The 24899-nt window shown below is 36.5% G+C and overlaps 1 protein-coding gene across 1 annotated transcript in view; it reads right to left on the bottom strand.

The window, feature by feature from the left end:
* The window catches only part of LOC106872622 (lon protease homolog, mitochondrial), a 46756-nt gene that overhangs the window by 1709 nt on the left and 20148 nt on the right, over positions 1-24899 (bottom strand). Inside the window, exons 10-18 of the mRNA XM_089346570.1 lie at positions 23080-23211; positions 20870-20958; positions 19348-19486; positions 17708-17830; positions 15155-15210; positions 11476-11563; positions 8511-8633; positions 5442-5558; positions 243-383 (exon numbers count right to left, since the gene is read on the bottom strand). Coding sequence (XP_089202696.1) covers positions 243-383; positions 5442-5558; positions 8511-8633; positions 11476-11563; positions 15155-15210; positions 17708-17830; positions 19348-19486; positions 20870-20958; positions 23080-23211 — 1008 coding nt within the window. The remainder of the gene's footprint in view (positions 1-242; positions 384-5441; positions 5559-8510; positions 8634-11475; positions 11564-15154; positions 15211-17707; positions 17831-19347; positions 19487-20869; positions 20959-23079; positions 23212-24899) is intronic.

Below are 24899 nucleotides of genomic sequence, written 5' to 3'. Positions count from 1 at the left end.
CTTAAACACACTGCCATACCTGCATACTACACACACACACACATCAATTTTCATTTTAAGAAAAAATACGTGGTTACACAAATACCATCAAGCTGCACACACCAGCAAATAGCAGCATACACACTATCAAATCTTAAAATCCAGATGAATAAAACAAACAAAAATCAAAATTTCATCTGGTCAAAAGTAAAGGACGAGTTATTTTTATGAGAAAAATTAGCTGTTTCAATAATAATACTAACCTTTTCAATTTGTTTCTGTAGATTTCTCACTCCGCTTTCACGGCAATAAGATTTAATAAGCAATCTCATAGCACTATCATTGATTTTAACAGTGTCTTGGTCAACACCTGAATTAACTTGAGCTTGAGGTACAAGGTAGGACTGAAAAATTTACAAAAATTTATACTGACCTTTTAAAAAACTGTGTTACTTAGAAAAAGGAATAAAATTTATTACAAATGATGTAAACAATAGAAGTTGGAAACAATTTTGGAGTTTGAAAGGTTAAAGAAGCCGACAGCAAGATAATTAGGAAATACATACAGTAATGCTTCGATATACAAGTTAATTTGCTCCTAGAGATAACTCATAAAGCAGAGCAATGATTTCCCATAATAGTAATGTCATAAATTGTAATTCATTCCCAGAAAGATATATTTTACCTATAAAATTTATAATACACATAAATAAATGGCAATAAAACAACAGTAGAATGTAAAGAATATTTTATGTGAAGTAAAAAGAATGTCAAGATCATTTATAATAAAAAACATTATTATTATTATTATTGTTTTCTGAATCACTTTTACTTGCACTAGACTCACACACACCATCATTTGTAAACACAATCGCCGATTCACTAGCACTGGTAGATTTCTTTTTAAAAACAAGAAAGCAGATAAAACTCATTCCGTCAGGTAAATGGCCCTGCCCAATATGTAGGAAAGGAGTGGGAAGTGATTCCATTTGCTGAACCAAGTGTAAGCTATGGACACATGAGAGATGCGGTGGAATCACAAGTAGGCTAACAGATAAGGTCATTTTTTTTTTTGTGTGGCAGATGCGCAGGAATAATAAGCACTAAGAGCATGAGGGATTTAGACTCAAATGCCTAGGAGGCTCTCTCCTGAGGTAGTAGATGGTTTCTGCTACTGAGGTGACCAAATTAGTAATAGTGGTGGATACTCTGAAAGTATTGTTTCTAGAATAAGAATAGGATGGGGGAAGTTCAGAGAGTTACTATCTCTGTTGGCAACAAAAGGACACTCTCTCAGAGTGAAAGGCAGATTGTATGATGCATGTATGAGAATGCATTGGTTTGGACATGTGATGCATATGAGTAAAGACAGCTGTATACAGAAGTAACTGCCACTGAAAGTGGATGGTGCCTGTGGAAGAGGGAGACCCAGGAAGACATGAGATGAAGTGGTGAGGACTGATCTTAGGATGTTAGGGCTCATGGAAGAAATGACAATAGACTGAGATGTTTGGCAATAAGAGATTCTAGAGAAGACCTGCCCACGTCAGTGAAACCGAGTGCTAGTAGTGTTGTGTCCCACCCACATGTAACAACAAACTTTTCATGCACCCTGCCCCAAGTAACTGAATTACATCTCTTCTAAACTGCATCTTTCTCTTCATAAACTATGATTGTCTCCCACTCCCCTTCCCTGCCCTCATTGCCCTGTTCATTGTACTGCTGCTTCCCTCCCCCATTTTTATACCCAGGTTTTCGCCAGTCACTGCAAAACTCACTCCCTAGTTGCACCTTCTTGGAAATACTTGACTGCATATATTATGATCTCTGTAACTCTCTCTTCCTTACTCTACCATCACATGTATGCTCTAATTCTTTTTACTTGTGAGTATACCCTCTCTCTCTTGCACTTTTGTTGTTTCCTATTCTCTCTCTTTTCCTTGCTCTTCCCTTTGGCTGGGTAGCCATGTATCTCATCTACAGCAGTACACCTGTTTCTACCCTCATTCTTGATCACATGCTCTCTCTCTCTCTCCTTTTCATGCTTTTCCCTCTGACTAGGTAACCAAGTATCTCCTTTACATCAGTACACCTGTTTCTGTCCTCTTTCTTGTACTTCTCTCTTACTTTCACACTCTTCCTCTCACTTACTCGCTGTTCTTCTCCCTGTCTTTCTCGATGGGCAATCATGTACCTCCTCTATAGCAAGACACCTGTTTCTGCCTCTCTATTTCTCTGTCATGCTCAAACTCAGTGGTTCTCAACCTTTTCACAGCGGTTCCCAACCCTTTTATTCAAATGAGTTTTCCCACAGACCCCTTTTAATATGCTTATCCTTATCATCATCATCATCATCATCGTTTAACGTCCGCTTTCCATGCTAGCATGGGTTGGACGATTTGACTGAGGACTGGTGAAACCGGATGGCAACACCAGGTTCCAGTCTAATTTGGCAGAGTTTCTACAGCTGGATGCCCTTCCTAACGCCAACCACTCAGAGAGTGTAGTGGGTGCTTTTACGTGTCACCCGCACGAAAACGGCCACGCTCGAAATGGTGTCTTTTATGTGCCACCCGCACAAGCCAGTCCAGGGGCACTGGCAACGATCTCGCTCGAAAATCCTACGGGAGCCAGTCAGGCGGTATATATATATATATATATATATGAAATTTTAAATTTAGCTTATGGACCCCCAGTACTACCTTTGCAGACCACCAGGGGTCCACAGATCACAGGCTGGGAACCACTGCTCTAACCTTTCATCATCTGCCACAAGTTCCCCTCCTCAAATGCCCCTACCTCTCTCAAAATTCCTTGTCTTGCGAGTTACTTGGTGACCCTGCCAGTGCTGGTGCTACATAAAAAGCATCCCGTCCACATTGTAAAATGGTTGATATTTGGAAGGGCATCCAACTGTAAAAATCATGCCAAAGCTAACTTCACCTGTGCTAATACCATGTAAAAAGCACCGAGTCTGCTCCACAGAGTGGTTGGTATTATGAAGGACATCCAACCGTAAAAACCCTGCTAAAACAGACACAATAGCCTGGGGTAGTCTCCTATCTGGCTGGTTCCTGTCAACCATCCTACCCATACATGCATGAAAGACAGCTGTTAAACGTTGATAATAATATGTATATACACCCAAGCACACAAGACCACTAGCCATGGCAATATTTCTTCTATTACACTCAAGTATTGCACCTCAGAACCTTGTTTCACCTAACTCTTTAATTTCTCACTCACTATGGTGATATACTATATTAGGAAGTATGTTCATTTCTAAAGAAAGACAAACTCTTTGACCCAGCCAACTGCCAACTTATTGTTGTTACCTCTAACATCTCTACTGTAATGGAAACAGTAATTAACAATGAATTCTCTAACATCTTGAGTTTCTCTCTTAGCATCAACCACCAGCATGGCTTCAGCAGAGCCAGCTCCATTAGTGACCTACATTCTTACATCACTCACCATTGGGCTCTTGTATTAGAGGAATTAAGTGAAAACAATGTTGTCGCCCTCAACATCAGCAAAACCTTTCATCATGTCTTATCAAAACTTCTTGCCTGTGAGCTCTGCCCATCTTCCATCTCTTGGATCAGGAAATTTTTATCTGATTACACCATTCTAGCATGTGTTGATGGAGCTCTTTTTTCTCCAGTTCTAAGTCACCTCCGGTGTTCCCCAGAGCTTGGTTTTGTCAGCCACTCTCTTCCTGCTACATATCAATGACCAACTTGTTACATTAAAAAAAACCCACTTTTACATTTACATAGAAGACACAACCCTTCATTCCCTCTAACTTTCTCCAACCATGCATCAGCCACATGCAGCCTAGATACCACATGCCAAACCTGCACAGATTCCATAAATGAAAACTTTGAGAGAATCCTTTAGTGGGGCCATGCCAACCTAACACAAACAGCACTCAACTAAAGCTATCACAATTGCTTTAAATTCTGGGCCTCATTATCAGCCAAGATTCTTCTGGCAAAAGCACATCCTTAACATAGCTTGGACTGCATCTTGAAGATTACCCCTTAACCTTCAGAGTCAGAAATATTCCAGTCCCCATAAGTTGCTGACACTCTACAAGGCTCAAGTGAGACCAACATTGTAGTAGTGCTCAACATTCCAGACTGCATCCAGAGAAGGACCACTAGATTAAATGGCATTCAATCATGAATGGACACACTCCACCATCTGGCTCATAGATGCACTGCTCTGTCCCTACTCTCTGTCATTTCTATCACTACAATAATGGCCTCTGTTCCTTAGATCTGGCTGGTCTTTTGCCTCTATCACTCAGGCACCCCTGATCCCCTTGCCTTTCTACCTCATATCACTTTTGGTGTGTCTAACCCCACTAACCCTACACTAACCATTATATTCAGTCCTTTCTCCTCAGAACATTTCCCTCTGGAATTGTCCCTGGTTATGTTTTTCTTGCAGGTACTGAACTGCAACATTAAAGGCATCAAGCTCACAGGCCTTGGAGGGCCTTCAGAAAGCATGAATAAGGTTGAGAGACTCAACAACAAAAAAACAAAAAAAAGAGAGACAGCTCTATCCAGGATTTACGTCCTAGAAAATAATATATGATACTAAAAAAAAAACGAATTATAAATATATGTAGTCTGGAATATTTATTCAATGATTCTCTTTTCACTACTTTGGCAAGTATGATGAAGTTTATGCTTTGCTGATGGGGTGAGAATAAGACTGAAACAGAACAGAATTTTCTCTTATAGTTACCAAAATAATTAAGATATTAAGCATTAATGTTGTTTCTTCACCACATATTATTTCGAGTTAGCTTTTAAATGCACCATACATTAAATATGTGAACACTAACATGATGACATTTTGAATTATCTATTCACCAAACAATTTTATCTTCCTTCTCCAATCAATATGTAATCTTATCTATTTACTTAGTAATTTGCTTATCACTACTTTATCAAGTACAATAAAGTCTATACTTGACAAGAAAAGATTTTTAAATATTAGTCATTGACTAATATTGTTTTTCATTTAACCTTTTGGTGCTTCATGTAAGTTTAATTTCATACCAGCATGTTGGTGAGAGTGCAATAGAGTATGTTTCAATATGTCATAATATACTATGCAATGTTCCATGAGATGTGGTACGTTTTTCTTATATTTGGAAAAAACATTTTTAAATATAACTGGAAACCTACTCTAACTGCATATGCCATGTCAAAACAGGCCAGACAGTTCATATAGTTATCTACTCTAAACATATAACAGAAGTCCAATGTACACTCACAAAGTGATACCATATATGGCAGCTTTAGATTTTTTTTGCTAAAAGGAATTAATAGGCTACATGCCACAAAATTGGAAGCTACAAGTAGTTAGTCAAAGTGTAGTCATTAGATAATTATACAATTACGAAGTAATCATCAAGATAAATTAGCAAGTGACAAGTTACTCACCGTTGCAATATTCATTTTCTCCTCTGCTACATAACCTGATACATCAATCATTTCCATACGGTCTCTTAAAGGTTCAGGAATGGTTTCAGTCACATTAGCAGTACAAATAAACAGAACCTATAAATAATATATATAGTAACATCACAATAATGATTTTACAAATATTTCTGTATACCCATACAAAGTCTTGATTTCTACCAAGATTTTACAGTGGTCTTCTGGTTCTCTTTGACTCTTCAAAGGATAGTGCAGCTAACAGTGAATTAACTGTCATCAAACTCCTTATGAAACTTTCACAAAATGTTTCTACATGCAACAGTGGCTGTGCAGTAAGAAGCTTGCTTCCCAACTACATGGTTCCAAGTTCAGTTCCACAGCATGGCACCTTTGGCAAGTGTCTTCTACTTTAGCTCCAGGCCAACCAAAGCCTTGTGAGTGAATTTGGTAGATGGAAACTGAAAGAAGCCTGTTGTATATATATATATATATATATATGTGTGTGTGTGTGTGTGTGTGTGTGTGTGTATATTTGTATGTGTCTGTGTTTGTCCCTGCACCATCGCTTGACAACTGATGTTGGTGTGTTTATTTACCCATAACTTAGCAGTTCGGCAAAAGAGGCCGATAGAATAAGTAACAGGCTTACAAAGAATAAGTCCTGGGGTCAGTTTGTTTGACTAAAGGTGGTGCTCCAGCATGACCACAGTCAAATGACTGAAACAAGTAAAAGAATAAATAAAAAAAAATCACATATATTTTGTTCATAGCAACATAGAGTGAACACAGAACTAAGTTGCTGTGAAATGAAATACTTAACATCAAAGTGCCAACTATGGAAAAGCTGGAAAAGAATATTTTCTAATTCTTTTCAGTGCTCTTTACTCATATTTATTTACAACTGATTTAATAAAAGTAGATCTTGAGAAAAAAAAAAAAAATCAAAACAAACTGTTATTCAAAATATAAAAGTTCTAATACCATGATGATGTTTCAGGCAGAGTTCATCATTGTAGAAAGGTTTTGTCCGAAACAGAAAAACATCTCTCCTTATGACCATAAACTTGTTTTAGATACTTTAATGAATGCCTTTTGTGTTGATGAGTGCCATGGCAAGTTTTGGCAAATTCTAGTTTTTATAAATTCAGTAGCAGAAAGAAAAAGTCCCCGCGGAAGTTAATATATTCCCAATATTCAATATTGTGAAAAAAAAAAAAAAAAGTTCTATTTATTGTAAAGTAGCATTCAAAAACACAAAATGGAAACTAAAAATGGAGACACGAGTGCTTAAAATTATAATTACAATGGCACCTAAGAGTGCAAAGTAGCAGTTAAAATAAATAATAGAAACTATCTACAGAAGAATACTTAAATGTTTTGACAAAGATAAAAAAAACTGTTGAAATGATAATTTCTGTGTGTATGCATATGCATATAGGCACAAGCATGTGTGGAACTAAAAAGTTTGCTTTCTAAGGTCTTGTATTCAGTGCCAGTGTGCAGCTCCTTTGGCAAGTATCTTCTACTATTAGCTCCAGGCTGACCACAGCCTTGTGAGTGGAGTTTGGTAGACAGAAACTGAAAGAAGATTGTATGTGCATGCATGCATGTGTGTGCGTGTGTGTATGCATGCACATATGTGCATGTCCTTGTTTTGGCATCATGTGATGAGTGTAAACAAGTATCACCATTGTACAAGCAATGCTGTTCATTTTCAGTCTTGGCTGTAGGGAAATATCACCTTGCTGGGAAACAGCTAAGGGTTGGCAACAGGAAGAGCATCTGGCTGTAGAAAATTTGTCTCAACTAATTTTGACTAATGCAAGAATGGCAAAGTGAGTTTTAAATGATGATGATGATGAAGAGAATGTATATGTGTGTGTGTAGATAAATTTATCAGTTAGTAGTCCATAAGTTAGAAGAAAAGCACACTCAATAGAATGGCTATATTTTTATGTCATGAAGCAGTTTATTACTTGTTTCGGTATGTAACTGGTTAGAAGGTTGCCATTAGTTTCAAGCTAACTATTGCACAATATTGACCACTCTTCGGACATATTAGCTGGAATTGCATTGCCTCTCTTACAGTGGAGGTATATATAGACACTGGGTGGCTTGGTGTTGGTAAAAAGAAATGGAATGAAAACTGAAAAATTATAACATTTTTGTGGGAAGAAGTTATTTCTCATGGATTAGTTTTAGCCAAGGGTGAAGTGTGTTGTTCCCTAGTTGCAAAATGGACATGACCATGTTGCTAAAACACATTTCAGTTCATGTGGGCAGCATTCAAAAGTTTTACTTTATGAGTTTAGGAAAACAGCTGGATTGTTAGAATTGTTTAGAATGGTTTTTCCCTCCACCAAGCAGAACCTGCATTGTGTGCTTCCATTCACATATAGCCCAGATTCTAGTAACCTTCAGCTGATTTTGTACAGGGTTGCTTCTTCATTTAATCACTAGACATAGCAAGCTCTATATATTGTAATATTGCACCTCTCTTAGAGCCTAAAAGAGGATCAGTAATTATTCAGGCTGGCCTTAAAGGTACCTTCTATTGCCTCGACATATTTCTGTATTTTCACTTCTTATCAATCTTCCCTGTAGCATGTATTCATTACTCATAAATCAAAATACCTCTCATGCATTCAGCATATGCCTTTAAATGTGATGTTATATTATGTGTGGCAACATTTAAGAGGCTGAGAAGAAAATGTTACTTTATATGCATCATATACAACATAAGGCATTTAGCATATGAAAATATGTAGTGTGGTTGTGAAGATTGTTTTTGATATAATAATCAACCTGAATATTGCAATTTGTAGTCGTTACAATCTCCATAGGGCCAGAATATCAGAGCTATATGCTCTTTCTTCTAGTCCTTATATCTAGGTTAATACCTAATTTTGAGAGCATGAAACCTAGTGAGTCCACTTATTTAAGACAGTCTTGTGTTTTAATTCAAAACAATCTTCACAGTAGACTAACCTTGTTTACATGCCTAAAGTGAGAAAGTGAAATGACTATTTGTGATTATTTTACAACTAAAAATAACTTGAAAACATTACTTACTTTGGACAAATCTACAGTCACATCCAAATAATGATCCAAAAAATTGGCATTCTGCTCTGGATCCAACAGTTCAAGAAGTGCAGAGGCTGGGTCACCTTGGAATCCTTTACCAATTTTGTCGACCTGTAAGTGAAAAAGAAAAAGTTAACATTTTAATAAGAACTAACCAAAATAACTACAAAATGTGAGTGTATGTATGCATTGTGTATGTGCATATGGTAGATAACTAAACTAGGTACAATATATTTGTCTGCCTGCCTGCCAGCCTGTATACATACTTCTCTTGACAGGTACTTAATTTATTGACTATGAAAAGATGAAAGGCAAAGTCAACACACAAGCATGTTATCTATCATTTGATGGGTAAATTTGGAAGTATGTTTGCTCTCATGCACACTTTTATATACAAAATATACAAATATGTGACAAATAAATTGTAATAGTTAAGCTGCAGTTAATTGGTTAACTGAATTGTGAATTTCTTATATCTCATAAGTCTTTCAAGAAGTTGCACAAATAAGTTAATACTAATTTCTGCTTTTCATTTAAATACTGTGTTATTTGACAGTGTGGAGGCGTAATGGCCCAGTGGTTAGGGCAGCGGACTCGTGGTCATAAGATCGTGGTTTCGATTCCCAGACCAGGCGTTGTGAGTGTTTATTGAGCGAAAACACCTAAAGCTCCACGAGGCTCCGGCAGGGGATGGTGGCGAACTCTGCTGTACTCTTTCACCATAACTTTCTCTCACTCTTACTTCCTGTTTCTGTTGTACCTGTAATTCAAAGGGTCAGCCTTGTCACACTGTGTCATGTTGAATATCCCTGAGAACTACGTTAAGGGTACACGTGTCTGTGGAGTGCTCAGCCACTTGCACGTTAATTTCACGAGCAGGCTGTTCCATTGATCGGATCAACTGGAACCCTCGACGTTGTAAGTGACGGAGTGCCAACAACAACAACATTTGACAGTAGAATTTATCATATTTTAGTTGCATTCTCTTTCCACAAAAACTTCTGATTCTGCCTCCTATTGGCAATAGAACTTTTTGCCAATAGTGATTGGTTTCTAATCTTTAATAATTAAGCGTGAAGCATTTTTCTTGAAACAGAATATGCTTTTTCAAAAAATTGTTTTTAACACAAGTTTCTACCAAGACAGGGAAACTCAGATGTCCACTCTAGACAAGTGCAAGCCTTATACTTAACATTTATATAGTGGAGAAGGTCTTTGACAGTGCACTACATGAGAGGTCTGGTGGTTGCTAAGAAAACTGGGTGTGATCTAAGTTATGCACAAGAGTATTATAAGCAAGGTGAGACTTTGCACAGAGCTTACCAAGGAGTTTTATATGCAGTTATGTGTCCATCAGAGTTCAGGTCTAAGTCTACTCCTGCTTACAGTTTCCCGTCATAACAGTATGAAATCAGCCAAAGAATTAGAGAAAGGTTTGAACTGTGGAAGAGGACTTCTCTAGAATCAAGAGGTCTAACTGAATCTAGTAGACAAAAACCTTAGGAAGAGTTGAGAAGCCTGATGCCATTTTGAAAGTGCTTATCATTGATGTACAGAAAGAACAGATTGGAATTATACAGTATGTACCCAGTGTAAACTATGGGTACCCAAAAGATACAATGGTATGACAGGTAGGCTGACAAAGAAGGACTTCATATGTTGCAGATGCAAAAAAGTCAATAGCAGTAAGAACAACCATAAAAAGAAATGTTCAGAAAGTTTGCTAAAAGAACGTAAGTATATGTAAACAAGAAGTACTGATTACTGTCATTTTAACTTTTCATGAAAACAGAAGTTTCCAGAACCATTTAATATTAAATCAAATATTCAATTTACACTACATTTTTCCCATTTTTTTTCACTCAGAATTGGTAAACGTTATACCAATAACTGAAAGATGACTCCATTGTATATGCAGTTAACTGACCCATTTTAAGTAAACTAGATGCTAAATGGTTTGACATTCCGGAAACATTAAAAAGAATTATGTAATTATCTGATACACACTTAAGTGGAATTGCCAATGGATTCTTTATATAAAATTGTTTCGAGCTTATGCATAAGATAAGTTTTGGGGGATGATATAGTAAATTTAAATGAAGCCAAGGACTTGACTGGTACTTAATTTATTAACTATGAAAAGATGAAAGGCAAAGTCAACTTCACAATGAAAAAAGAGGAAATTAAAAATGGTAAGGCAGTTTTTCTGTTGCTCTACTAATCTGTCAGTCTCCCATGATTATATGAATAAATAATGATATACAGCAAAACCAAAACTGACACAAACTACATCAACAGTTAGTATACACCATTCATAAACATGATATACTGTACTTCCACTATTGTGCACATGTGAACAATAGCAGAGCTATGGAGAAGGTGTATTTATTAGACTTGTCCAATCTATGCAACAATAGAAAAATATAATTAATGATGACGATGCCAGAGAAGGTAATATAAAAATGTTTGCCAATGCATAATGTATAATTATTATTTTTAATGTTCATTTTCTTATAGGTTGAATTGTTTTAAACATTATATCATCTGTCTTCAGTGATTCCAACAGAAGATAAGCTCCAGAAATTCATATAAACATTTTAGATATTATCAAGTTCAAAGAATCAGTCACTAGGGTCATGAGTTCATGTATGACACTTGAATTTCCTTTATTCTAAACACAAAACATAAATTCTTACTTGTTTCAGTTTTACTTGAGAACAAGCATCAGTCCCATGAGGTAAATTACCTGTAATAGCTTGGTGCCTTCTCCAAAGAATAACCTGTATTTCATCGATTTAATATGACAAAAACTGGAATTTTGCAAATGTTTGGGAAATTCTATCTATTTTACTTTTTTCTTTTAGAAGCCAATAGGGAAAAAATTTATGGAAAAAGATTTACAGTTTAAAAATAACCCCCCACCCCTCTCAACTATAACTTTTTAACTTCTTACCTCATCTATCAAAACCAATGGGTTCTCTGTTTTGGTTTTTTTCAGGCACTGAATAATTTTGCCAGGCATTGCACCTATATATGTTCGCCTGTAAATGTACAAAAACATAAACTATATAAACAAATTACATACAACAAACTAGTTTATTTCATGTAAGGGAATGAAGATCTGCCATCAATAAAAGAATAATAGAAGATAACAATGAGAGCAAAGGTGATTTCACAACCAATTTCGTTTTAAAGTTGGTAGTAATAGAAAGTGAGGTGCATTTTTAAAAATGGTATTTGTGTTTCTTTTTCATATGTGGTAGTCCAGTAATTTGTGTGTGCATGTGTCTAAATTACGCAAGAATGAAAATAACTCTGACATCTCATTTTAACAGATATATTTACCAGAATTACATTAAAATATCTTGAAATACTAAAGAGTAAATTTATTCAATAAAATTGTCATTGGCTTCAACCACAGCTTCCAGACGACTTTGGAATCTCCTGCAACTCTTCTGGACGGTCTCCTTGTTTAAGTTGGTGAATGTTGCCATAATTCTGACCTTCGACTCATCTTTGGTGTCACAAGGAGTTTTGCTGGTTGTTTGCTCAACTGCGCCCCACACATAATAATCAAGGGCGTTGCAGTCTGGGGAATTAGGTGGACAGATGTTAGGGGCAATGTGGTCGCAGAAATTGTCTGACAGCCACTACTGGGTTCTCCTGCTTATGTGGCATGATGCAGAATCCTGTTGCCAGACATAGGATCTTAAACCAGGCCAGCACTACCTCCTCCAGGCACTTGATGTAGGCCTCCATGTTGAGTGTGAGGCCATGTAGGAAGATGAATGGAGGCATAACGTCGCCATCACTAGAGATCACTCCAAACACCATGATGTTGACTGGATGTTTTATTTTTATCACTCTTGGTACATGTTTTGGGGACACAGCAAGTCAACAGTTGTCCTGTGTGTTCACCATCTGATCTTGGTAGAAATTTTTCTCATCTGAGAAAAACCAAAGCATGTTCGGTTGGAGGGGATGCTTGAAGTCTGTTCAAAAGCTTCGTAGTGCAGTCTTTCCTCTTGTCCTTGATAACTTAGGATAAAAATTAGTCGTTTCTCATCTTGTATCAAGAATACTGAATGTCTTCATGCAATACCTGCTTGGTAAGAAACTTACACACTCCCATGTCCCTGGCGATTGACCCGATTGACTTGGAGGGATTGTTGTCAATCATGACCTGGATCTCACCAACAAATTCAGGAGTTCTTTTCTCATCAGAACAATCAGAGTGAGTTTTCCAAGCCTGGTGAGGCCTCCTGGCTTGCCAGTCCAAAGTAAAACCGTCCAACCCATGCCAGCATGGGAAACGGTCGTTAAACGATGATGATGATGATCATCATCATCATCGTTTAACGTCTGCTTTCCATGCTAGCATGGGTTGGACGATTTGACTGAGGACTGGTGAAACCGGATGGCAACACCAGGCTCCAATCTAATTTGGCAGAGTTTCTACAGCTGGATGCCCTTCCTAACGCCAACCACTCAGAGAGTGTAGTGGGTGCTTTTACGTGTCACCCGCACGAAAACGGCCACGCTCGAAATGGTGTCTTTTATGTGCCACCCGCACAAGCCAGTCCAGGGGCACTGGCAACGATCTCGATCGAAAATCCTACGGGAGCCAGTCAGGCGGTACTGGCAACGGCCACGCTCAAAATGGTGCATCTCATGTGCCACCCGCACAAGAACCAGTCCAGGGACACTGGCAACGATCTTACTTGGCTTGCCGGGTCTTCTCATGCACAGCACATTTCCAAAGGTCTCGGTCAGTAGTCATCGCCTCGGTGAGGCCCAATGTACGAAGGTCTTGCCTCACCACCTCAGCCCAGGTCTTCCTGGGCCTACCTCTTCCACGGGTTCCCTCAACTGTTAGGGTGTGGCACTTTTTCAGGCAGCTATCCTCATCCATTCTCACCACATGTCCATACCAGCGCAATCGTCTCTCTTGCACACCACAACTGATGCTTCTAATGTTCAGCTTTTCTCTCAAGACGATGATGATGTATATATATATATATATATATCATCATCATCATCATCGTTTAACGTCCGCTTTCCATGCTAGCATGGGTTGGACGATTTGACTGAGGACTGGTGAAACCGGATGGCAACACCAGGCTCCAGTCTGATTTGGCAGAGTTTCTACAGCTGGATGCCCTTCCTAACGCCAACCACTCAGAGAGTGTAGTGGGTGCTTTTACGTGTCACCCGCACGAAAACGGCCACGCTCGAAATGGTGTCTTTTATGTGCCACCCGCACAAGCCAGTCCAGGGGCACTGGCAACGATCTCGCTCGAAAATCCTACAGGAGCCAGTCAGGCGGTACTGGCAACGGCCACGCTCAAAATGGTGCATCTCATGTGCCACCCGCACAAGAACCAGTCCAGGGGCACTGGCAACGATCTTACTTGGCTTGCCGGGTCTTCTCACGCACAGCCCATTTCCAAAGGTCTCGGTCCGTAGTCATCGCCTCGGTGAGGCCCAATGTACGAAGGTCTTGCCTCACCACCTCAGCCCAGGTCTTCCTGGGCCTACCTCTTCCACGGGTTCCCTCAACTGTTAGGGTGTGGCACTTTTTCAGGCAGCTATCCTCATCCATTCTCACCACATGTCCATACCAGTGCAATCGTCTCTCTTGCACACCACAACTGATGCTTCTAATATTCAGCTTTTCTCTCAAGACGATGATGATGTATATATATATATATATATATATATATATATATATACACACACACACATACATATATATATATATATATATATATATATATATATATTCATGTAGCTTATGTAGACAAAGACTTCAATGAAATGTTCAAAAATAAGCAGCACAATACAGTGCATCAACTATCCAAACAAAGTCATAACAATGACAATACATCACTCCATCTTGCAGAATGCACTCACAGGAACACCATGTACAAGTATCTCACAAAGATGTTTCTGTATACAGCATGTAAATGAAAATATATGCTAAATCATATGCATGCACACTCTCATAACCTCAGAGCCTGAGAAACACTCAACTCAGTCTTTCTATTCCAGGTTTTAAAGTTTTTATGAAATTCTGGCATAAGACAAAACAAAACTCTCTTTTATCCTATAAACCTAAACTAAAGGGAATAAACAGATTATCAAGAATACAGCAGAAGAAAATAAAATGACCCAATCTCTCGTAATATGACAGTCTAATATTTTTCAAGTCAGATGCAAAGACCAGAAATTTTTGAGGAAAAATACAATCCACTCTGGAACTTAAATAAAAAGTGATTTTATCAACTCCAGATAGATGGAAGGGTAGAAACTGAACTTAAACCATAAGAGACATAACTAAATATTCTTTTCTACTCTAGGCACAAAGCCCGAAATTTGGGGGGAGGAGGCCAGTCAATTAGATTGACCCCAGTACTCAACTGGTACTTAATTTATCGACCCCAAAAGGATGAAAGGCAAAGTGGACCTTGGCGGAATTTGAACTCAGAACGTAAAGACAGACAAAATACCACTAAGCATTTCACCTGGCATGCTAATGTGTCTGCCAGCTCGCTGCCTTGACATAACTAAATATTGTAAGACATTAAGCACAACACTCTAGTAGTGGTTATAACAAAGAATTTACTACTTACCGATGACCTTTGATTTCTGCAACATCTGACATTCCACCAACACTAAATCGGAAATACTACAAAAGATGCAGAAAAATGATGGAAAAGAATATAAAAATAAACAAATTCATTAAATTATGTTGCAGAAATAACATTCTCATACATTTTTCTTTAACATATTAGACATCAACTTTTAGATAATTGCGCAGAGAAATTGAAAGTGTGAGATGTTGGATAACTATAACACAAATAGATTTAATGTGCGCATGTGTGTGTATCTATTTAGCTGTAAGGCTGTAACCATGCTGGGACACCGCATAGATGATGATGATGAAGATATATGCGGTGCCCCAGTATGGTCACAGCCTTCGGGCTGAAAAGTGTAAAAAAGTGTCCTAAGTCCAAAACATTGCATTTTCAGAAAATGAAAAAATAGTTTCAGTATTCCATAGCAAAACCGTTCTACTACACTTTGACAGTTTTTGATATCTTAGCATCTGAAGCAGCTGGAGATACAATAGTTTGACTAAAAGAACTGGTTATTGCAAGGAAAATATTTAAGGCAATGGAACTAAAATAGCATAAATATATATAAATATAAGAGTATAGATATAAAAAATAAAGTGTAAGGAAACCAGAACAGAGTCCATTCAAGCCCATCTCTACAATCGTTTCAAAGGATGCTGCTTCACATCGTTAATATACACTCACACACATATATATATACATACATACATATATTAAATGATACAGGTATGGAACACTTACATTCAAGTCTCTGAGTTTCTGTGCCAACAATTCAAAAAAATGTAGTACTTTATCGGCTAATGTAAATTTAATGCATACATAGAGTATGCTTCATACATGGGAAAACACCGTTAGTAAAAGAACCGAAGTTAATGAAGTGCAACATTTTTTGAATTGACGAAATAGAAACTCCCGAATATAAGTGTTCTACACTTGTGCCATTTAATAAACTCAGTCCTCTATTTCCAATGATACTGAAGTCACATGTGGTTTGTTGATATATATATATCTATATCATCATCATTTAACGTCTGCTTTCCATGCTAGCATGGGTTGGACAATTTGACTGAGGACTGGGGCACTAGATGGCTACACCAGGCTCCAATCTGATTTGGCAGAGTTTCTACAGCTGGATGCCCTTCCTAACGCCAACCACTCCGAGAGTGTAGTGGGTGCTTTTACATGCCACCGGCATGAAGGCCAGTCAGGTGGTACTGGCAACGGCCACACTCAAAATGGTGTATATTACGTGCCACCTGCACAGGAGCCAGTCCAGCGGCACTGGCAACGATCTCGCTCGAATGTCTTTACATGTGCCAGGAAGGCGATGCTGGGCACAGGTGCCATCACGATTTTGCTTTTGCTTGCCCCAACAGGTCTTTGCAAGCCTAGTTTAGTGTCCAATGAAAGAGACGACGTTGGCAAGGGTGCCAGTCATTGAATTTAGTTCGATTTCGATTTCACTTACCTCAACAGGTCTTCGCAAGCTGAGTTTAGTGTCCAATGAAGGAAGGTATGCATAAGTGGGCTGGCTACACCCCTTGCAGAGGCCTTGGATTTAGGTCTCACTTGGCTTTGATAATTTTTTCTGGATAATTTTTGAATTGAAAAGCCGGCATTTTATACTTACTGTCGACAAGGAGCTGCGCTTGCGCGGTAGATTCGAAAAATTAGAATGTAAAAGCATGGGGCATATACTGGATTGCCTCGTGTATATATGTTTAATCTGGGTGTACCTACTGAAGAAGACTTTGCCTGACAAATTATTTTATTTGCTAAAATAAGTCAGAAACCATTGGTCCAGGAGCTAGATGGTAAATGTTTTATTTTTCATTCCCTTCGAAATTTTATCCCTAATAGTGCTTTGGAACTTAGCTGTTCTTTCTAGCGTGAGGGAATCCTATGATGGATACCTCTTATGTGTTTAAATGTACACTGTATTTATATGAATAATATATAGTCTATGGACTAAATTTTTACATGCGAGGCTACTGGTAGTAGAAATTTCTAATATTTCTAAATACCCTTGATATTAATTATATCTATATATAGGCAGTTTTAGTTTCTGTGTTGTGTATATATGTGGTTTAACTATATGCGCTGTGCGTTCATGCATATTCGTGTGTATATATACAGGTGTGTGTGTGAGCCATGGGTGTATTTTTTGTGTATGCATGATTGGTGAATCTGTGCGTATTGGTTAAGGTTGGAAAAATTGGGGCTGAGAATTCATGCTGTGAGGGTGAATATTTTGAGAAAGTAAATAAAGCTCCTATTCCATGTAGAAGTGAGAGGCAGGGAATAAAATTCCACCCCCTGCCTCTCACAGAAATTAGGGAGCAATCCCAATTCATGATTGAATGGTGTAGGATATTAACATATTAACATTTCTTAAAGATCTGGTTAAATAATTCCTGCTTGGAAATCTTGTGCATAGTGAAGTATTGCCAAAACTTTAATTAGAAACAAAACCTCAAAAATAGTAAAAAAAATTAAAATAAAAATTGATTGGTAACATATTATAAACAATAGAAAATATAAACTTACCTCACGATTCAATGCTTTGGCAATTGATTTTGCAATGCTGGTTTTACCAACACCAGGTGGCCCATAGAAACAAAGGATTTTACCCTGAGTTGACTTTTTAAGTGTACTAATGGCAGTAAATTCCTAAATTTAAAAATGAAATTTTCTGAAATTGTTTTGTAGATATATAATGTATTAAGATCAAATTTTAGTAAAATAATAACAAATTCAGTTGTGCTTTCAGTTTGAATGTGTAAAAACAATACATTCTATTTTTCATCACTTTCTTACATGTTACAATATACAGATAAATCAGCTTATAAGTGACTGAAAACTCTCAGTCTGAATAGAACAGACTATCACAGATATTAGACACTAGCTGACACACCCAGTAATTCCCAGAAAAGCAGGGCTTATCCCCTGGTCCCATTCTCATAATTATTTCACTAATCCAATAGCAACAATACTAAGTATGTAGTCCTTAAAACGATTTTTGTGCATTTACAAAGAATACAGAGCCATCTTGTATTTAGAAAATCCCAATACATTATGAATACCAAAATCATTAAGTCAGGTACGTAATACTATGCAACTTAATTACCCAATAGTAACAATTCAAATAATGTAGCCCTGAAAAGGGCTTTGATGCATTCCCAGAGTATATAGAACTTAGGAGAAAATACCAATAAAGTATGTATACCAAAATTGTGAAGCATGTTACGTAATAACATACAAATTGGATATGGGATAATAACAATTCAAAGTAAGTCTGAAAAGTTCTTCATGCAGTGCCTGTCAATTGGTTGAAGTGACATGAAAGGCATCGTCATTCATGGTATATTGGTGAATAAGTCACTAACCAAAATAAGTGGATCTATTGTTATGGAAAATACTATTTACTTGTTGAAGGTTTTCTGCGTAAAGTGCGAAAACAACCCTAACAGTTCAAATACCATAAAAAGCTATGTAATTTGCGCACCTGTTTAAGTTACGTAGGTGATTTTCAGGATAAAATTTGTTCAAATAAGCTTCTTCTCATGTAAAATTCGCACCCAGAAGTTTTCAGAATTGCTGATATGACCAGGGTGAAAAGAGTTTCACCTTAGTTTTATTTAGCGTAATTTCACTTACTTATGATTAGATTTTATCAAATTTTCATTAAATAAAAATAATTTCTGATTAACAAAGTGCTTGTGTATTCAGAAAAGAGATTATCAACATCTTCTCCTTTCAACTACTGTGATTTCATTTGAAAGAGTGTGTAAACACACTCACAATTAAGGGCCATATAATACTTAACTATAAATGTATGAGGTTTAATTTTGATTTATGTGAGAAAGCTGCTTTATAATGTAAAGATAATTTGTCAGCACACATTTGCTAAATCATCATCATCATTTAACATCCAGATGCTAAAAAGAAGAAAAAAATTGAGAGACAGAGGGAAAAAGTATATATATATATATATATATATATATATATTGTATTTGGAACAAAATTAATCTCATTAATCTCGTTTGACATTCAGAAAATGAACCTTATTTTCTGGATGCCAAAATGATGAAAGGCAAAGTTGCACTCAACATAATTTGAACTTGAAAGTCAGAGTTGAAACTAAAATATCAGTATTACAATTACAATTTACTTAGAGAGGAACTTACTAAAATTCTATTCTTTACATCATCCATACCATAATGATCTTTCTCCAGGATTTCACTAGCATAATTAAGGTCAAAGTTTTCTTTGCTGCTGCATCCCCAAGGCATACTGGTCAGCCAATCTAGATAGTTACGTGTTACACTGCAATTCAAACATCATTCCATGTTAATATAAGTTTGACTGAGTTCCTCTAATATTAAAAAACCCCAAAATCTAGAACTTTTCTTTTAATAGTGTAAGCAAAACTGATAAAATTAAAACAAATAAATTTAAAATTATTATTTTAACCCTTTAGCGCTCAGATTATTCTATCAAACATAATGCTTCTTGATTCACATTGATTTGAATTAATCATGCATTATCTCATATCTTCAAGATCTTGATGGTGTAATTACTTAATGTAGAATAACATTGTAGGGTAGGTGTGAGAGTCTGGATCTGGTCAGTTTGAACATAAAACAGATTAAATATTTTGGCCGGATATAGCCGGTTTATATGCTAAAGGGTTAAAGCAAGCCATCAGTGAAAACAAATTTTATAAAAATAGAACTTTAAATATAATGTCAGTGTTTGTACAAAGTAATATAGAACTTAACATTGAAAATAAGTATGGAGCTTTTTTTTTTTAGATGTTTATCTTATTCTTTCCCAGAAGGTACAAATATTGTCTTCTGGAAATATAACAGTAGGTAGTGTCTTGTGATAGAAAGTAATCTCTAGAACAAAATCATATATATATATATATATATAAAAAATCAAAAAAAAAAATCTATGCAACTTGTGTACAGCCAAAAATTTATGAAAAACCATTCATCAATAAAGCATTAACACATAATATCAAAAATCCTCTTAAAGTAGACACAAAGCATACAAAATTTTTGATACTGTAAATCATTCGGATATTCCAGTATATAATGTAATGCCATAAATTCCCTAATCCATCCACCCTTAAGTCTATATCTAATTCTCTCACAAAATAACATCATTATGATAGAACCTACCACTATGTTCCCGTCACACCCTTTAAAATTCACATAAAAAGAATTTTAAGAGTAAACCCTTACAGAGATTTTTTATACATACAGACATATACATATTTTAGACTTACTGCTGTGTGAAAGAGTCTGCATATATTCTGAATTTGTATGTATGGTTCTAAGTCCATATGAATGTATACATATGAATGTGTAAGTATGTATAAATGTATACAGGTCATATATAATTGGCCCCTCCACTAAATTCCTTCATTAGGTTTACTTATCCAATGAAATTTTCCTCAATGATTAATTATTTATTAAAATCTATTTTTAATGAATTAAAAAAAATCCTTTTGTTATATTTAAAACTGTTAAGTCCAAGATCTTATTTTTGGGGGACAAAAAGAGGCAAAAATTCCTAAAAGCATTAAAAATCAAGTCTATAAGTCACTCTCTAAGGATCATGTTTTATGCAACGACATCTAAAAATAAGCTAAAATACAAGTAAAACTAAGACATTATGAATAGAAATAGGTATCATTCTTACTTAAATTCTGAGGAATGATTGTCCAGAAAAGACAGTTTGCTAAATTCTTCATCTACTACATCCATAACATGACTAGGAACAACAAGATCCTGAAATAAAATAAAATAAAATAATAAAACAAAACATAACATCAGTTTGAAAGTAAGTTGAGAGGTTGGTCTATGTATGATACTCTACACATCAGGAACTATAGCTATTATATCTTTCTTGTAAGAGTTTTATCAAGCAATGACTAATATATTTTCATATCTAAAACTCAACAGTCTGCTATATTCCACATAGAGTTGCCCTATTCTTTGAACCTCCTGTAAATAATATGTTAGTAGCAGTGATGCCAATATACTAGGTTGTGCTTATATACATAGCAATACAATTGCTAGAGTCAAACAGGTTCCCATACTTGAAGCAGGTGCATATGTTGAAAAAAACCCAAAAAATAAACCCTATCATCATTACATTTCTTTCATTACATATTTACCTCAGGGTTTTAATGTTTTACCAAGGAATATATAATTATCACGTGGATGGTACTTCATTTTAAAATAATTCTCTCTCTTAAGGCTAACAAATATACATATGTTATATATCATCTTCACTATCATCATCATTTACTATGTGCCTTTCCATGCTGGCATGGGTTGAACAGGAGCAGGATAGGAAGAAGACTGCATCAGGCTTAAGTGTTTGTTTTGGTATGGTTTTTAACACCAACTACCCTGCAGAGTGTATTGAGTGCTTTTTTACATGCCACCAGCACAGGCAAGGTCAGTTTTGGCATGATTTTTATAGGTGGATGCTCTTATATATATATAGGCACGACCTTCGAACATTGGGCCTCACCGAGGCAATGACTTCTGACCGAGATTTTTGGAAATATGCTGTGCATGAGAAGACCCGGCAAGCCAAGTGAGACCTAAATCCAAGGCCTCTTCCAGGATGCGTACCTTCCTACGTTAGATACTAAACTCCGCTTGCGAAGACCTGTTGAGGTAAGTGAAATCGAAATTGAACTAGTTTCGACGGATGGCACCCATGCCAACGTCGTCTCCTTCATTGGAAACAGAAACTCGGCTTGCGAAGACCTGTTGAGGCAAGCGAAAGTGAAATCGTGATGGCACCGGTGCCCTGGCACATGTAAGGACATTCGAGCGTGGCTGTTGCCAGTACTGCCTGATTGGCCTTCGTGCCGGTGGCACGTAAAAGCACCCACTACACTCTCGGAGTGGTTGGCGTTAGGAAGGGCATCCAGCTGTAGAAACCCTGCCAAATCAGATTGGAGCCTGGTGTAACTACCTGGTTCACCAGTCCTCAGTCAAATCATCCAACCCATGCTAGCATGGAAAGTGGACGTTAAACGATAATGATGATGATGATATATGTATACAGAGAGAGAGAGAGATATGAAGCTGAGTAAAAAGTAAGCAACGTTTTCAAACATGAAATTCATCACAATATATTTCAACAATGCGGAAATTTTATTCATCAAAGTAAGTACCATTACAAACAACACATTAATGTCAACGAGTTACAAGTTTGTTTATTCCGGTAGCATAAAAATCTGGAGTTCTGGAACTGATGAACTCTTTGAACGCATTTTCAACATCAGTTTGATTTTTGAACTCCTTCTCTTGCAGGAAACAATTTGAAAAAATAGTTAGTAGGAGAGAGGTACAAATTCTTCATGGTTCAAAACGTTGCTTACTTTTTACTCAACCTGATATATATTTATAAATTCAATGCCATGCTGGTGACTTTTTGAAAGAGAGGTGAAAAAGTTGTTTCCTGTTCATGCTACTTAAATAATAAAAAAAAAGTAATATCTGTAGTCAACTAATATCTATTTCAGCATATATTTGACCCTACTTTAGCTTTTAGGCATTAAATATCAAATATGTTGCTTCCCCTCCTTTGACTCATTCCAGACTCTTCAATATATGTGATTTTTCTACTGGAGGAAAGATGCTGCCCATGAATTGATTTGAGGACGAGGACATGGAAATAGCTAACAAATTGTGCATCAGTTTGGTCCCAAGCAACAGCAATGTTAGCTAGTTAAACAACAGAAAATTAAATCTAGGTTGTAGACTTGGTTTATTGAGGGCTAAATTCTATATTTTAAAGAACCCATCTTACAAAATCAATAACCAAACATTTTTATTTAAATGCTAAAGAGAAAAATTACATATGTAAAGATCTGCACTCAAACAAACCTTTAATCTTTTACGGAATTTTTCAATAATTGCATCTTTGTCATCTTTTTCAAGACCAAGTTCTTTCTTGATTATTTTCAGCTGTTCTCTCAACATGTATTCTCGGTGTTGCTTTTTCACTTTTTCCTCCACCTATAAAAGCAAGAAATGAAGAGATGATTATAATTATATTTTGGAGAGTTATTATTATTAATACTTATTAAAACTATTTGGGGACTGTTAACCTCATCGTATGCTTTTTTTTTTTTTTTCTAGATCACTGCAGGGAAAGTATACATGACTATTTGTAATGAAAATAAAATTATTGTGTATTTATATGACATATTTGTGGCATAATGTATAAGTTTGTTAGTACTGTGCAAAATAACTGTTCAGAGTTAGAACTCACAGACGCACACACATACATCATCTGGTGATAAATGGAGACCAAACTATTACAACTAGTGTATCCTAAAGATTGATTCCGTTCCTAAGAACCTTCTTCTTATACATCAACAACTTACTTGGAGCCATCTCCCACAATGCCCACTTCTATGCAGGTGATACCAACTTTCACTCCTCCTTATCTTCTGCACCTATACTTCATACACATTCATCTGTTTGAGAGGAAGGGCATCTGACCATAGAGTACTGCCTCAATAAGTTTTGTCCAGTGCAGAATAAAATTGATGTAAAATAATGATGATTAGACAAATTAATGTTTCTCTTATGGAAAGTTGTAAAGTATTCTATCCAACATCATGGAATCCTGCATGATGAAACTTGCTTCAATTGACCACCTATTATGAGCTTTCTTTTCTGATGATGGCATGCTTAGCAGAATTTCTTGCAACTGTCAATTTTTTTACATTTTATGGAGAATGACTAAATTCAGGAGAATATCCTTCTGACTGATTTTTGCCTTTCCCCAACAGTTATCTGTTTGAATGAATAGCCAACTCTAAACTTTGTTACAGCATCTGTTCAGATTTGCAGCTAGTCAGATCACTTTTGAACCCCACATGATATAATATATTACATAGTAAGAAGGGATTCACAATATTCAGGTTTACTATATACCAAACCAAGAACTGCCACAACTTATTTCTTTACCATGTAATTATTGTATTCAAGTTTCACAAATGCTCTGCCATTTTCATTCACATGGAGGTTGAGCACAAGCGGACAGAAAGTTAATTTGCTTCATATCTGTATATACAATCACTAGCAAATTCTGTTTTCCCTTTCTGCCATCAGATTACATTTTCTTTCTAAGTTTTATAGCAACCCTTTTCTTTTTACAATCACTGTGCCTACAGTTTCAAAGTGCAAGTTTGACCAAATTGCAATTCAGGTCAAAAACTAACACAAGGTCTTTGTTATGGTATGGAAGTGATAATTTTCAGGTTACATTGTACCCTGACTTGCACAACCATTTTCCATTTTTGTATAAAATTTAAAACTACAACAGTACCTAATGAACACCTCATAGATCTGTACTTTCATATGCCATTTCATGGGCTGGTCTGGCATATATTGCTGGAAACATATTTGACCTTTATACCCTACCATTCCTTTGCCAATGGAAAATCTGTTACCTTAAATGTCCTTTGTACACTGCCATGAAATGGGTTTTATTATAAACATGGGTGTAGGGATCTAGCTTGGCCCTGCCTAAGATTTGAAACCAAATCTACTTGCTTGTTGCTTGTCAAAACAGGCAGGAAATCCTCTCCACACTAGATGATTGATGATGCAACAGTCGACGCCCTAGGACCTGTGCTGGTCAAGGAGAGGTCAGTCCTTTGTTTAGGGATTGACCTACATTACTGACCATAGTC

Source organism: Octopus bimaculoides, chromosome 2, assembly GCF_046866305.1.
Source record: "Octopus bimaculoides isolate indiv1 chromosome 2, ASM4686630v1, whole genome shotgun sequence".
NCBI classification, from domain to species: Eukaryota; Metazoa; Mollusca; class Cephalopoda; order Octopoda; family Octopodidae; genus Octopus; species Octopus bimaculoides.
This window is presented reverse-complemented; position numbering and strand designations above follow the sequence as displayed.